This window comes from Ptychodera flava, chromosome 13 (assembly GCF_041260155.1).
Source record: "Ptychodera flava strain L36383 chromosome 13, AS_Pfla_20210202, whole genome shotgun sequence".
Lineage (NCBI taxonomy): Eukaryota > Metazoa > Hemichordata > Enteropneusta > Ptychoderidae > Ptychodera > Ptychodera flava.
This window is the reverse complement of record NC_091940.1, coordinates 2,929,298-2,945,646: the sequence shown is the minus strand read 5'-3', so window position 1 is coordinate 2,945,646 and position 16,349 is coordinate 2,929,298. Positions and strand designations below refer to the sequence as shown.

The following is a 16,349-nucleotide window of genomic DNA, read 5'->3' as shown; positions in this document are numbered from 1 at the left end:
ATACAACATCTACCAGGTCTGAAACCATTTTAAGTATTGATATATTTCTCACAAAAACCTTTCACGAAATTTTGACTTGTGAAATGTTCAGAGAAGAGACTGTCAGTGCCGTTAACTACCACGGTTATACAATGTCATGCATCCATAAATCTTAAATATCTCTGCTGTAGGTTTTATTTCATCACAAAAAGTAATATATTCCTACTGCTATTTTTGAAATCACATAAAACTTTCATAATGCATGCAACCCTGCATTTCATCTATGCTACTGTCACTTTATAATCAATTTATAATTTGAAGAAAGCACAGCCTGGGTGATTTCCTTCTTCCTCCCACTGGATGAAATGCCAAGTTTTAAGCAGACCTTGGCGCATGTAAAAGTCAATGACTCTTTGCAGAGGCAGTTTGACAGTCCCATAACAGCCAATTAAATCTTTACAGTCAGTGGTTCTTCTCTGCGTGCTGTAACTTGACACCCTTGCAATGAGATGGCAGCTGTTGACTCAATCATCCTAACCTTGCTTGTCAATGATGAATTTTGTGATCTAGTCAATTTATGAGAAAACTGCAAGTCTGATGGCATCACTGGCAAAAATAAAACCCAGTGTTTGTTAGTGCCTTAGTGATCATATTGATTTTACCCTATTGTGTGGTCTCTGGTGGTGCTATAATGATTTTTAGTAGGGACATACGTCTTCTAACGGGACAAGTATTCTGATACAGTTGACCATCCCACAAAAACAGAGTGACGATAAAGCTTGCAATTTACAGAAAATCAGCAATTTCCTTCAAATTTTTAACACTTTCAACTTTAATTTTGCTTACTGATTTCCTGTGACTCATAACTGTTGCATACAAGTTGATGAAAAAGTTTCAGAGCATATCATAATTCTAAATCAGTAAATGATGTCAAAATCTGACGGCAAATGTTTGTATGACATACCGGTACCTTACATCAAGGCATTTGAAGAAAGAAACTTTTACATCATTTCAATGTGCTGAATCATGTGTATTGGACTGATGTAAAGAAATTTCTAGAAATTCTGAAATTGACTTAAAGAGCTTTGTTATCAGTCGAAAGGCACAATGACTACAAAAACAACAGTTGGAAAAGTTGCTTTCACCTCAGGAGACTGTATGAATTCATACAGAAACTAAACAGACATCCCTTTGAATCAAAGTAGTGAATTTACATTTGATGATATCACCTTACCAGCAAAACCATAACAAATCAACTTATTTTCAGTGTTTGGCTATTAAAGTTTTCATCATTGTCATTGAGCTGCCATGAAAAGTCTGAGGCTGTCTGCGCCCAGTCTGATTGTGTTGGTGTGAGTCTTCTAACTCTGTATGCATATCAATGACAGAATGGCCTCAACTACTGACAGCCAAAGTAGATACAATGCACAGATGTATTTTCACTGACCTCTCTACAGAGTCAGTAAATCATATCCATGACCCATCCAATGACCAGTGAAAACACTTCAACCAGAATTAACCAGTTTTTGTTCACGTTTAGTCATTGTATCTTCAGTACACTTTATGCCTATAGGGGTTTTGATGTTTCGATTTTTCAAGATATTGACATGTAGACAAATCTCACAGTCATGCTAGCATTCCAGCATTTCACTTGACACTGAGTAAAACCACTGAATACTTTGATTGATCACAGGCACTTTTCAGTGACATTCAATCAAAAATCTCATGCACTTTGACCTCTAGCTTCCTTTTAAATGTCAAAAGACCATGCTGGCTTAAAGGATGATCAAAAACAGAGATCACAGAGGTCAAAAGTCTCGAAGTAAAACTACAATCTGTGCTTCACATATGTCTAACATCAGCAGCAGCTCAACAATTTACTATTGTATAAATAGACTATTGTCAGTTTTGTAAATTTACATCATTTGCGTGAGGAAACTTGTCTTCCACAAAAGAGGTACTTGAAGATAGGTACATGTACTGTAACTGTTGCATTATAACTTCATTGATTTTCAAATTGAATCATATTTTTAATTTTCAAACAACAGACAATATAAACTCTCAGAAGATATATGTTCTCAATGAAGTGCTTGTTGCTTTATTATATAAATATTACATTTATACAGAACAAGCATGTGTTGGTTACATTGTACCTGTAAGGTTGAACACTCTAAACTCTGGATGTGAAAGTACCTTTCATTTTTGCTTTCAGGACAACCTTTGTTCCAACACAATGTTGAAAGGCCATGCAAACCGCAAGGGCAGATTTTTTTACACTGCAGTATGGCAGGGGAAGGTATCCAGCTACATGTATGCAAGTAGTCTATGTGATCCCTCAGAATGCCAGTGAATTGAGTATTGTCCTGACAGCAGTGGAACTGGAATTGGAGGTTTTCATAGGATAGAAATTGGTGATCCATTAGCAACGGCATGAATGGCCAAACATATTTTTAGTGATTGAAAAAGTCACTTGATCAATTCATGAGTACCCTATTGATCAATTCATGAGTACCCTATTAATCACAGCAATGTTTGGATATCCAGGACAGTCGATGACGATTAATTTTGCGGATTACTAATTCTGAAGAATGAAAGCTTTCATAGTTTGTGTGTTATGTGGTGAGTAAACTGAGAATTACTGAAGTCACAAAGAGGATGCTTTCCATATTGTAAGTCAACTGGTTTCACAAGATTATAGTACATCAGGATTATATACCCTAGCCTTATAATTTTTATCAGCATATTTACTGATTTGCCAACTACAAAATTACAAATGATGGGATTTTAAACGCTCAATGTTTTTACATGTAAAAGAGAAAAAGGCCACTAGATTGCGTATTTCTGTTAAAAAGCTTGGAAAACCTAATTATTTTGTCTAAGTTGACTTTTAATAATCTTATGTCATGTCCACAGGTAGGGTTATCATTACAAACTAACCTGCAACAATGGTTGTCAATTTGTTTTTGCTGTTCTTCACTAGACATTTGATAACAATAGTTTAAACTATTGTATTATATCAATTAGCTTAATCAAGGTGAGATCAGCCTAACAAAATGTCAAATATTACAGTGCTGATTACATGTAGGTCATAGATTTCAGCAAAACAATGTTTGTATTGCATTTTCACTTGCCATATATCACAGTACAGTATTCACCAACCATCACACTTGCCATATATCACAGTACAGTATTCACCAACCATCACACTTGCTATATAGCATAGTACAGTATTCACCAACCATCACACTTGCCATAGCACAGTACAGTATTCACCAACCATCAAATGCCATGCACATGACATAACAGACCTCATACCATGGGAAGGTTTTGTGATATCATTTCACAGTGTAAGGTAATACAAATTCTCAAATTCATTTTTCAGACCCGACAGGGGTTCTTTATTGCATCCAGTGATAAAGTGACTTGATCACACTTACCTCTAAGAATATAATTTTGGTAATTTTGGTCAGCTTCAGCACCCACTTTGATGAGACAGGCCAACCCATCTGCACTAACAAATTCATGAACAAGGTCTTTATCATCCTACAGAGCAAGCAAACCAATTCACTTGTTAGTTCTTACTTCATTTATCATTTTATTCAGCAAATGTAAATATACAGCAAGGTCTTGGTACTGGATATTTTATGGCATGTACAACATATGGTTTTAAACAGTCTAAGATGACAAGTTGTGTTCAAAGTCAGTGAATCAAATGGAAATTCCAATAACACTACTTTTAGTTTACATGAAGGAAAACATTTAAAACAATATATAGCATTGAACTGTTCATCACGCATATATAGTTGAATTAAAACACCATTCACAGCTTGTGCATTTACCAGAAATGAACATATGGTATGTTTTAATTTTGTTTTATCTGAAGGAAAATGTAAAATTTTACATTTTCAAAAGAAGAATTTCCAGGCCTGATATATCCTTTATGAGATTCAAGAAGGTAACTTATGCCTTTCTTGAAAACTAAAACTTGCAATAGTACAATAGAATTATGCACCACCTAGGTATTGACTGTAATTTAGGAATCATCCAGGGGTTTATGGTATGTAGAATGATAGATAATGGTATGTACCCCTAGACTTCTACCACAGATATTTGTGACTATCAGTAATCATATTAAATGCAAGAGTTCCGTCAGGTTTCAAATTGTGGTGTCACTGACACAGTATGCCACATGTAAATAGAACCATACCACAAGCACAATGCAAAATATCATTTTTCAGGATTGAAATACATGTCTGTATAGACTCCCACATTGCAGCAGATAAGTTGAAAAATGCAAATCCTATCCTGTGTGTTTGAAGTCATTTTAGCTTCAGTTTACAATACAAACCATACAATGACTGAAAATATCTTCTTTGAAAAAAATCAAAATAGCTTTTTTTAATCAGAATAAAACTTTGCATTCACATTCCTCTTCCTTGACAGAATAAAACCTTTCCATGGATTAGTACTAAATTATTCTGGCTTATCCAAAGACTCACACCTATTAAGTTTGGGAAATAGAAAATTGTATTTAAAAAGAGTATTACATGGTAACGTGGCCTTCTTTGTTATAAGAGTGGCAGCCTCATTCCATTTTAAATGTAATTATAAAATACTATGTAGCTTATGCTACAATGCTGGTGTATTTTCACAAATCTGACATGATTTTGCAATGTTGATGATGCGAAACCAGAAAAGTATAAAGTCACTGTGAGTGCGACTGTAATTACATCTGGGTAAATTCAGCTTAGTGAAGATACTGTGACAGCAATTGCCCTAGTACCTGGAACCATCTACAAAGTAAAAGTTGGAGTCACAGACGATGTCATCAGAATTCAAAATAGATTGCTAAAACATATGCAATGTTTAAATATCATTGAAATATTCACTGTTTTTTCATTTGACTGATGAATATATGCGTATCAATTTATACAATAATCTCCATAACTGCTTCTCAGGTACAAGGAGACAAATCAAATCTGAATACTGGACCTTCGTCAGAAGAACAAGATGCAATTTGTAAAATGCGGGTTTTGTCTCAAGAGATACACTGTTATTATTAGTGAATTGAAATGATGGTACACAGGCTGATCAGACTTAAAACCAGGGGAATGAATTTATTGTGATCATCAGCAAAATATATGTTACAATGTCACTTCATATATACCATGATAAACTTTCACTATAAAAGTGACAAAATGTACTGAACAGAAACATCAAAATAAAATTATGTGCATAGTGGTAGAGTTACATGGCACCTTCAAAGAATTCCCTACATTTCCATGGGATGAGTCAAACATATGAGACGAAAACACTGGGTGTTGAGATACAGCAGGATATCTGGCTCTTTGTCAAGAATACAGCTAGTACATCATACCAGGGTACCCCCTTGGTTTAAAACCAATGCACAGTAATATTACGTCTCGTGATTAGAGCGGATCTTATATCACAGAATTTTGTCGTTAAAGCTACATGGGTTGAGGATACATAGGAAGAGTGGATTTTCCATTTTCCCAAATCTAAATCACATTAGGAAGAGATGTAATTTAGTTTTCCCAAATCCAAATTGCATTGGGAATAGTGGATATTCAGTTTTCCCAAATCACATTTCATTCTAGATTCAGCAAACTACTGGTCTTTGATTGTACAATTTTACATTTTCACAAAGTAGACATTTTAGTAAGAATTGGAACTTATACAGAATTTCAACCATGACTTTACACCATGGGACTTGTGGACAACATGACAAATAACGCCAGGTTTACTCAGACAAACCTTACTCATGTCCTGTGTGTACATCTGTGCTTACACATCTTAATAGCTTATGTTTGGAAAATTTCCATGAAGACATTGACAATGACGCAAGCTATTACTCATCCTGTGTGATGAATTCCAATGCAACAATTAATGCAACAACTGTGAGGAAACAGTAAAATTATCACCTGATTCAATTTTATCTTTCTTTGAACTTTGCCATTTCCTTCCGGTCTCTTTCCATTCACAGTGACATATAGTTAAGTGAAGTCAGCAATAACATTGATATTATCCTTTCTTCATATCATTCTTTACCTTTACACATAGCATTTATTTCAATTATTATTTAAAAATAGTTTAGTTTTCTTTCTAACTGGTACCATTTGAAATGTAACTTATATATCACCATCAAAACCGACAACAGTTACTTACTTGAAAAATTTGTTTCAGGGAAAATAATGCTCTTCTCAGTTCTCTTCCACTGGAGGAAAGTAATTTTTCTGAAAATACAACAAATACGGAAAAATTCATTCAAATGTTGGAGAACAACACACTGAATGACCTAAAAATTGGCAGTGAAGTTGGTAAAATTCAGATATGTGTGTATAGTTTGATACACGACATATCTAGCACTCAAGTCCTGAAGTAATGCCAAATATAACTGACACAAATTGAAATGACTTTGTAAAATTATGATCTTGGTACAGCATAGAGATTTCACAAAGAATAAACAAATATTAACATGTATGAAAATGTCGAATGTTGTACAAAAGTCCACATAAAATTTTAGATAAATAAATAAATTAACATATTCACAAGGCAAAGAATTCACCATGGTAAACATGAATTGTGCAGTAAAATAGAAGAAGTTAGCAGAGCTTTATGTTGACACAGTTCAATGTAGTGACACTTGTTGTTCCTAAGTTTGCCCATAGCTCTGCTCCTAGAAGCTAAAACAAAAACACGGAGCAAATGGTATTCTAGCAATTTATCATGGCTGAACTGCCTATGACGAACATTTGAAGTACCATCATCACCATTATGAACACAGTACTGACTTATTCAGAAAATGATTACCTATCCAACGCTTTCCCTTTGTCGTCAGCTTCATTTTGACCCTGGAAAATTCATCCACAAAGCTACATACAACATCCTAAGATGTTACAGTCCCAGGTACATCTTGAAATTCACATTTTTCCTGAAAAGTTTCTGGACGACAGCAACAAAATACCTCTCTGGCTGCAATACGTACACTGACCCGCAATACTGGGGACAAAGTGGTATCTACTGGTAGGGCCTCCTCAGCATTGGTAATTTGATACTGTTGAAGAGTCTTCCACTGACAGTAGAAACAGTGGGCCCACTTTATTCAAATAAGCTATTCTAACCTTGTGCAGGATGACAACTACAGCTCTTGAAATGCAAAGCAAGGCCAAACTTCACACTCCATTTGACTAATGGAGATGACTCCAACATAAATGATTAAAAGTTGCCTAAGACTTGGATGGTATTTTCTGTATTATGCAGCTAATACAGAGTCTAATTTGGCATTTCTCCAGACCAGAGCAACCAGACTGTCATTTCACCTTTATTACAAACTGCTATACACACTTGGTTTGAAGTCTCCTAGTTGATGATAATTGTCTTTGCAAAACCACATGACGCAAAGCACAACAACTGTTCTGCTAAATCAAGTGGAAATAAAAAGCTGCTTGCTCAACTTGTGTAATGATAGTGATGGAAAAATGCCACACATTCCTGGTCTACCAGTAAATAAATCTACGCTTGGGTTTCCTCATCCCAACACCATAAACATTGTGACCAATGTTCAGTTAATGACACCCATAACATGGTTGAAAAATAACTGTTTGTTGTAAATTGAAGCAATTATGGTTAAAAACATTTCCTTATTTTGAAACACCTACGATTTTGCTTGTCAACATAGCATCTAACATTAATACACCATTATTGTTTACATTCCAAATCCAGCACGGACCAAAATTCCGTTCAAGGTCTTTGAAGATCAAAACTGGTTGAGACATCAGGTTATTTCAATGGAAGAGTTTCAATGACATGCGCACTGAAGTAGACAATTTTTGTAATTTTCTCAAAAACTTCCAGGACATCACTAGTTCTGAACATATTTATCTCATGTTTTGACAACTTTTAATAACAAGATATTTTCACTGTATGGTACATAAGGTTCCTGCCTGCCCAAGATATGGTAAAACTTGACCTTATCAATTGACAATATGTGAAATGATTGAATACCATACAATGTATGTGTCAAATTATTATGTTGACAATATACTTACAATGACCATTAAACTCCCACTTTGAATAGTTTGTACTGTAATAATCATTTTTAATAATTCTCATCCTGTCTTACACGGCTTATACTGATTGCTATCATCACTGTCATTGTGATAGTTTATAGCAATTGCCATGACAACACCAATACAAGAATCAATGTCTTGTATGATTTATAAATTTGTAATGATTAAATTAATGGTATACATAGAATCAATGATTTTGTAACAAAAATATACATGTTTTATACACAGATTTCCTAAAACAAGTCAAGATGGTTTAATTTCATTGCATAGTCTATTATAAATAGTTAAAGACCATTTTCTACAAGTGATATCCCCCTTTAGTTATACTTCTATGTACACATCTTGGATGGCACTGAGGAGAAGACAATTTTAATATCAGTTGTTAATCCAGCTACACAGACATACATAGTCTGCATTTACGGATGGCTGTCTTGCACCACTGTTACATGCAATCTTGATAAAATTAAATGGAAAACATGAACAGCTATTCTGCACAACAATACAGTGTAACAATATAAAGTTTCATTTCATTCATTAAATTTTTATAAACTTTGACCAAACTTTATAAAAATGACTTAAAATCAACTGATCTGTCATCATCACTTTTGTTGTCAACATCACAGAGTAGAAACAAATTTTCACTTCACCCAAATATCTATCATCCATGAAGACCACATCTTCTGTGGATCAGACAAAAAAGTAAGTTAATGGATAAATGAATGAAAATTGGAAGGTGGATCAAATACCTAGATGAAGCTTGGTCCTTGAAGTTACAGAAAATGCAGTTATTGACATCAAAACCATTGTACAAGTTTATCAAGCACTATTCTGCCATAGACAACATTGCCCGGAGCCACTACCCAACGTGTATGAAAGTCTGCATATAGGAGCCTGAGCACGTAGCACTCGTAAACGATGATGCTCAATCTGGGTAATCCTGATCCAGAATGGAAACACTGGATGGGTTGGACTTTATGAACACTCCCTAGACTATTCTGAGCATTATTCCTTCCTGAATCACTGACTATGGAATAACTAAGTGGATAGAGTTAACAGTATGGAATGATCTTCCTGCACTTTCCTGGATGCCCTGGGGTTAATAAGTTTTGAGTAATTCAAGACTACTCACTTTCAACTCAGTGTGTTTACATTAGGAGTAAAATTTTTGAACTATCCTGTATACATATCTTACTTGGCAGGAGCCTTATTCAAAGAAACATTTCTCTTTGAATGGTTGCAATCAAGGACAGAGGGGTGGGCATTCTGGTTATCAGATACTGTAAGGGTATGTGGCCCAGGGTACAAAATCATGACCTATTGTAAATTTGCACTCCAGAAGCAGGTCCCTTTGAGACAAGCCTGTGTACAATTACAATGAATTATGGGTGAAAGACAGAGGTGAGTCACCTAGCTGTGACATGAAGGCAAAAAAACAAAGCTAAAACAAAGCCTAGTTTGAATTTTGCCAGAAAAAATAGCACTAAGTTGAATATGCCATCTGGATGGTGATGCCTAAGAGCATGACTTAATGAATTTTACGCAGTTCATGTAATTCAAAATTGCTGACAACTGCCAAATGTACATACAGGTCAGTAAACAAATCTACATTACAAACATCACCAATATTAAGTCATCAAGTTTCATGTCAAAGTCAGGTGTACCAGACTAATCTTCAAATGTGACATAACTAATTGTACTAGATAGTCAATGTTAATAAGAAAAGCCATGAACATTAATATTGAAAACATGAAGCATTAGTTTACATATACATGGATATGCAACATCGAAAGAAATCCCATTCTACCATCAGGGAAAGGACAAGATGAAGACAATTTAAGAAAACTTTAAATGAAATGGTGCATATTGCCCATTTTAGAATTACTTTCTATCATCTTCAATATTTATAATCACAGTCATCAAAAGAGATCTCAAAATTTACTCATTTAACATTACCCAAGAGAACCCTCTGCCATAACATAACTTGAACACTAGAGGGCTCTGTCCATTACAAGGTAGTTCAGTATAAAGTTACAGACGAAAAGGGAAGCCTATTGAATTTCAAATGCCACTTTCAATGGTCTACTAACAATAAAATTATATGAGAATGAGTAAAATTTATGTTAAAGTTTTATATTTTATTGAATTAAAAACTTTGGAAAGGAGAGAGCTACTGTATTCTTTTGACATGTCACAGTGCAATAGAGCATAAAATCATGAACCACAAAAATATTGATACCAGACAGTGTTTAACATTGTCAAACATATCCTTGGTGTTGTCTATGCATGTCAGAGCAGCTGTTACCTAATTAATTAGTATGTATATTCCTGACAGGCAACAGAAATTAAGTCATCGTTATCTGTTCTGTCTTTACGACAGTAAGAAATTATGTTAGAAGTAACTGAAAGTAACTGACCCGTTTCAGAAGCTTTCAAAGTATTCCAACAAGTAAAACTGGATTATCCAGTATGATTTAAAATATTTATAGCAAGGGCTAGATCACAATTTATTGCCTGACCCAGGGATGTGTTCATGATGACAGTCACATTGGTGATGCCAAAGTGCCAGCCTAAGGGCAGGCTACAAATCATGATATTACCCTTCCTATCCTGTGTTTGCTTTATTTCACCAAACAAAATCTACTATGTCTGAACATTTTCATAGAAAAAAAAGTGTTGCAATGAATGTAGCTTAGGCAGATAAAGTTAATGCTGTGAATGGTTCCATTCTATGATCTCCATGCTTAAAATTGTTTTCAAATAATTTCTAAGAACTGAGACAGCATTGCTCGTAGCTAGTCCTACATAATTAGGCAATGAACTAAGTTTTTATCAGTATCTATACCGAACACAAAGATAGTGTGCATGTACATGTACACAGTGACAAAAACAAAGACGCATGTACACAAACACACATTCTAGGAAACAACCATTGATGACAACTGTTATCAATAAAAACTTTGTGAAGGATATGTATACAACAAGAAACAATTCCAAGGGCAACCAAGGTCATATTTAACAGGGCTGTAATTGTAAAACTACTCCAACTGGTATACAAACAAAGAGAACAGACAAACATTAAGGTTGGACCAAGGGTGTGAGGAAATACCAAGTACTGTGATTATGGTGTCCAATCCATGCCAAAATTACTACTTTGATTTTACAACACAACATGCCATTCCGAATTCTATTTTACAATTCAACATGCTATTTCACAACTCAACATGCTATTTGACAACACATCATGGACTTCCAAATCCTATTTTACAACTCAACATGCTCTTCCCAGTTTCATTTGACAATTCAACATGCTATTTCACAACTCAACATGCTATTTGACAACACATCATGGACTTCCAAATCCTATTTTACAACTCAACATGCTCTTCCCAATTTCATTTGACAACACATCATGGACTTCCAAATCCTATTTTACAACTCAACATGCTCTTCCCAATTTCATTTGACAACACATCATGGACTTCCAAATCCTATTTTACAACTCAACATGCTCTTCATTTGACAATTCAACATGCTATTTCACAACTCAACATGCTATTTGACAACACATCATGGACTTCCAAATCCTATTTTACAACTCAACATGCTCTTCCCAGTTTCATTTGACAATTCAACATGCTATTTCACAACTCAACATGCTATTTGACAACACATCATGGACTTCCAAATCCTATTTTACAACTCAACATGCTCTTCCCAATTTCATTTGACAATTCAACATGCTATTTCACAACTCAACATGCTATTTGACAACACATCATGGACTTCCAAATCCTATTTTACAACTCAACATGCTCTTCATTTGACAATTCAACATGCTATTTCACAACTCAACATGCTATTTGACAACACATCATGGACTTCCAAATCCTATTTTACAACTCAACATGCTCTTCATTTGACAATTCAACATGCTATTTCACAACTCAACATGCTATTTGACAACACATCATGGACTTCCAAATCCTATTTCACAATTCAACATCCGATTCTAAAGCTAGCTCTGCGGAGCAGGCAGTGTTACTGGCTATCGAACAAGATTCAAAATGGCGGACGCGAAATGGTCCCCTCGCACAGAGAGAGAAATGCGAACTTTGCACAAGTCTAAAAACGCAGCTTAGTACATTGTGTATCTAAACAAAATGAGCGTGCTCGAAAACTAGGATCGATCACGATTATAAATTAAAAATTGCCTGTTTTTGGAAAAGAAACTGCGCGCTGCAATCAGCAGTTTTGTCTATTGTGCACCGTGCGTGGGAGGCTTATCGTGAAAGACCGAGATTTACTATATGGCGCATCTGATACGGATATGGTCCCATCGCATAGAGAGATGAAAATAGGCTTTGTCTAAGTTCAAAAGCACAGCTTAGCTCATCGTGCATCTAGACAAGTTGAGCGTGCTCAAAATAGGAGATCGATCACGATTTTGGGTGAAAAAAACCGATTGTTTTCTATGGAAGACCGGTCACGACATGCGACATGCGACCTGCGACTTCAAAACTGCGACCTGCGTCCTGCGAGTTTGAAACATACGACCTGCGACTTCGGCATTTAGACCAAGGTGTAGGCCTAACCTGCGACTTCACAACAGCGACCTGCGTCCTGCGTGTTTGTCAAACTGCGATATCAGTCTTGATTTGTTCGCACCATTGCTCTGAACACGAGCCTGAAAAACACGAGGGACACCATTGCACTATATTAAAACAGCCGGTTTACCGCATTCTCGCGACCAGAGCATTATTTTCGCACCGCTGGCCTACGCAAAAATCGGCCAGCGAAAGAATTCAACCAGCGATAGAAGTGCATGAAGCTGTGACGGTAGAGAATTCCACAAACGAAGAGCACAAATTTATTTTCCTTCTTACGAAAGGCAAACCGATCTGAAATAATGCAATAGCAATAGGGTTTTAAACGTCTACATCAGTGTTTAATAGTTTTCTGGAACTTTTCTGCCTACATGATCTAAAATATTATATACACACAAAAAATAATATGTACATATTATAGTATGTACATATTAGGCTTAAAGACTGAAAATAGGATTGTAGGAGGGTTTAATTATGTCCTGTTTTACAGTTTTAACTCGCGTTATCTATAAAGAACTTGAGTCGGTCTCTGGCTATTCATGGTTAGCAAATATGTTTGCACTTCTGTCATATCAGTATTATTTTAACTGCTTTACTTTGCATATGTATTTGTGTAGACAAATGTAGTCCGAAGTTAACCAGTAAGAATATTTTTATTTTTCCAACTGAACAAAAGTTGGATCAATTCGATTTTTTGACGAAAAGTAAAATGAAATTAGACGAAAAGATGGCAACATCCGATGATCAATCACTAGAGAATTGGAACAAAATTGGAAATGTTAGAAAATGAACGACAATAACTGAAAATTCGAATGTTTGCAATGACACTGACGCAGTTATGATACAGGGGGGACAACTGATGAATTAAACAGACAGCTAGATGGTTATACCACAGTGAAATGAGGATAAATACCAGAGATTTCTAAAAATCAAAAAGTTTGTCGATAACATAAGGAAAGAAGCGAGGTAAGGCAGACGAAGAATATCTAAAATAATTTGAAATTATAATATAAACATATAAATGCCTATCACGTAGCATATTATTTTCCATGCATTAACACGGACTGTCAACATTTCCGTCATAAAATTATCTCTCCAGATGAAATGAGTGAACTGGTGTGTACATGAATTGAGTTTTGCCAGACTTGGTGAACGATTTACCAAAGCGAAAGCAATGGCTTATTAATTGATCGATGTTGAACGTTAAATCTCCTTTCCACGTTTTACCCTTTGAGCGCTGTAATTTTCTCCACCAAAATTTTAGTGCAAAATTTTACCAATTGTATGATTTTTCTGTAATTTTTTGATAATTTTGGACCAAATCGACATCACATTTCATTGGCTACAGGTTTTTCCCAATTCTTTTGCAAAAATTGGAAAAAATTGACAGGGGTTTATTATATAAAGGGGACAAAAATAGACTTTGGCGCTCAAAGGATTAAAGTTCACGCAAGACGCCTCAAATCTAATACTGAGGAAAACACCATGAAACGTTACGTGTTGTTGTCACATGTCGCAGTTGTGAAGTCGCAGGTCGCAGTTTGACAACACGCAGGTCGCTGTTGTGAAGTCGCAGGTTACACGTAGGTCTAAATGCCGAAGTCGCAGGTCGCATGTTTCAAACTCGCGGGACGCAGGTCGCAGTTTTGAAGTCGCAGGTCGCATGTCGCATGTCGTGACCGGTCTTCCATAGTTTTCGGTGGAGAAACTGCGCGTTGCAACTGTAACGCCTTGAAATGATGACATTTTGACCTTTTACCGATATTTAGGATTTTATTACTTTGACCTTTTACCGACTTTCATAACTTGTATAACTTTTATGGTCTATTACTCTTTCACGTTGTAAGTACACGAGTGACATTACGTGAAATGAACGTATGTCACATGAAGTCAAAACGTGATATAATTTTGGATGAATGTATAAAAGCCAATGATTTGATAGTTCGAGGAGAACGTGAGACAGAGAGAGGGGATGATTGAGACATTTTGGGAGAGGCTTTGCTGATCGATAATTGTATCCTGAGTACGGACTTGGTGCCGCTCTGCCTTAGTAATAAAGATCTGAAGTGGTGAGTTAAACTGACTACTTGGTGTACGTTCCAGTTACTGAAAGTATTACGATTCCCCGTAGTACCTCTCGGTTGTGTGACTTTGAGTGAGTGACGACCCATCGACAATTACAAGTTACGAAAAGTCAGTCGTAACACAACCAGTGGTTGGTTTTGCCACAGTGTGGATAGAGGGACTGTGGTTTTGCCTATGGCGGTCAGCAGGGCTGTGGTGGGAGGCCTTTAGCCGGCAAGGGGTGGACCATTGGGGAGTGGAAAATTTTCGAAAAAAAATTCCCCACAAATTTCAATAAAAATAATCAGCCAAAGAAACTTGAGAAAAACAGATGACGCACTTTTTTCCGGAAGTACGTATGCTCTGTTGGAACGGACTTCGCGAGAAAGACTGTGTGGACAACAACCAATAGAGGTCGCTGTAATGTCGCTATCCGTATTCTTCTGCACTATTGCATTTCACACGCACGATATCAACCGTCAAGACAAGTGTACAATGAAATTTTGAAAAGAAAAATACGGATTTGTAATGTTTAATTGTAAAATAAAGTTTAGAACATTACAATGGAAATCAGTTTCGTTGAATAGTGAAATACAAAGAAAGTGATTGTTTGTCATATGGTTGGTGAATATTTCCCATTTTATGTACCGATGCAAGCTGCCTGAATTGTTGAATTCTTGTTAATAGCCTTGTTCACGGTTACAGGTTTGTTACTAAATATAGCTGTACGCGCGCGACATCGGACACGCAGCTTGAAATGCGGACAAATTTTATCAATGTTGCATGCGTGGCTGTTTTTGCAGCTTGTACTCTGAGTCGTGAATATGTTTTTTAGTATTCACTGTTACACTAGCAGTCGCCCACTGAGATGTATTTTCGTCGTTCTTGCATGCGTAATTTTCAAAAGCGTAATCTAAAAATGCGGACAAATATTTATTTTTGCATATTAATGAGAGAACAGTGACGTAAACTGTGAACGGCCCTATTAATCATAGTGTAAAGACCCACAATACAGTTGTTAACAATCGATATCACAGATATGATTTTTATATTATCTTATATCTCGAATTACTTTGCGATGCAAAACTTCAGTGAAAGAAAACATATGATGAACAGAACAAAAAGTTATAAAATAAAAAAGTTACTTCATTTACTGGCCACGATTATACCCTTCAGATCTCCCCTCCCCCCCTTCTTGGCCAAAGAATCATAGTATATCTGATGCAGACTAAAATAAAATGTTTCAGAAAGTAACTTTTGACGGATTTTTTTTCCTTTTACCTAAGTGCGTCATCTGTTTTTCTCAAGTTTCTTTGGCTGATTATTTTTATTGAAATTTGTGGGAATTTTTTTTCGAAAATTTTCCACTCCCCAATGGTCCACCCTTGCCGGCTAAAGGCCTCCCACCACAGCCCTGCTGACCGCCATAGGCAAAACCAACCACTGGTTGCAACGCGCAGTTTCTCCACCGAAAACAATCGGTTTTTTTTTCACCCAAATCGTGATCGATCTCCTATTTTGAGCACGCTCAACTTGTCTAGATGCACGATGAGCTAAGCTGTGCTTTTGAACTTAGACAAAGCCTATTTTCATCTCTCTATGCGATGGGACC

At 36.0% G+C, this 16,349-nt stretch overlaps 1 protein-coding gene across 49 annotated transcripts in view; it reads right to left on the bottom strand.

Moving 5' to 3' along the window:
• LOC139147099 (uncharacterized) overlaps positions 1-16,349 on the bottom strand; it is a 137,390-nt gene that overhangs the window by 69,879 nt on the left and 51,162 nt on the right. For 43 of the 49 annotated variants that reach the window (XR_011555643.1, XR_011555644.1, XR_011555636.1 and 40 more), the window contains exons 4-5: positions 6,166-6,233; positions 3,417-3,522 (exon numbers count right to left, since the gene is read on the bottom strand). Coding sequence is in view for 40 of the 49 variants with exons in the window: in XM_070717996.1 (XP_070574097.1) it covers positions 3,417-3,522; positions 6,166-6,233 (174 nt within the window). In the remaining 9 variants the exon portion in view is untranslated. Of the gene's footprint in view, positions 1-3,416; positions 3,523-6,165; positions 6,234-6,810; positions 7,188-8,815; positions 9,143-16,349 lie in introns of those variants that run through there. The other 6 variants (XM_070717999.1, XM_070718005.1, XM_070718002.1 and 3 more) reach the window with 5 other exon arrangements.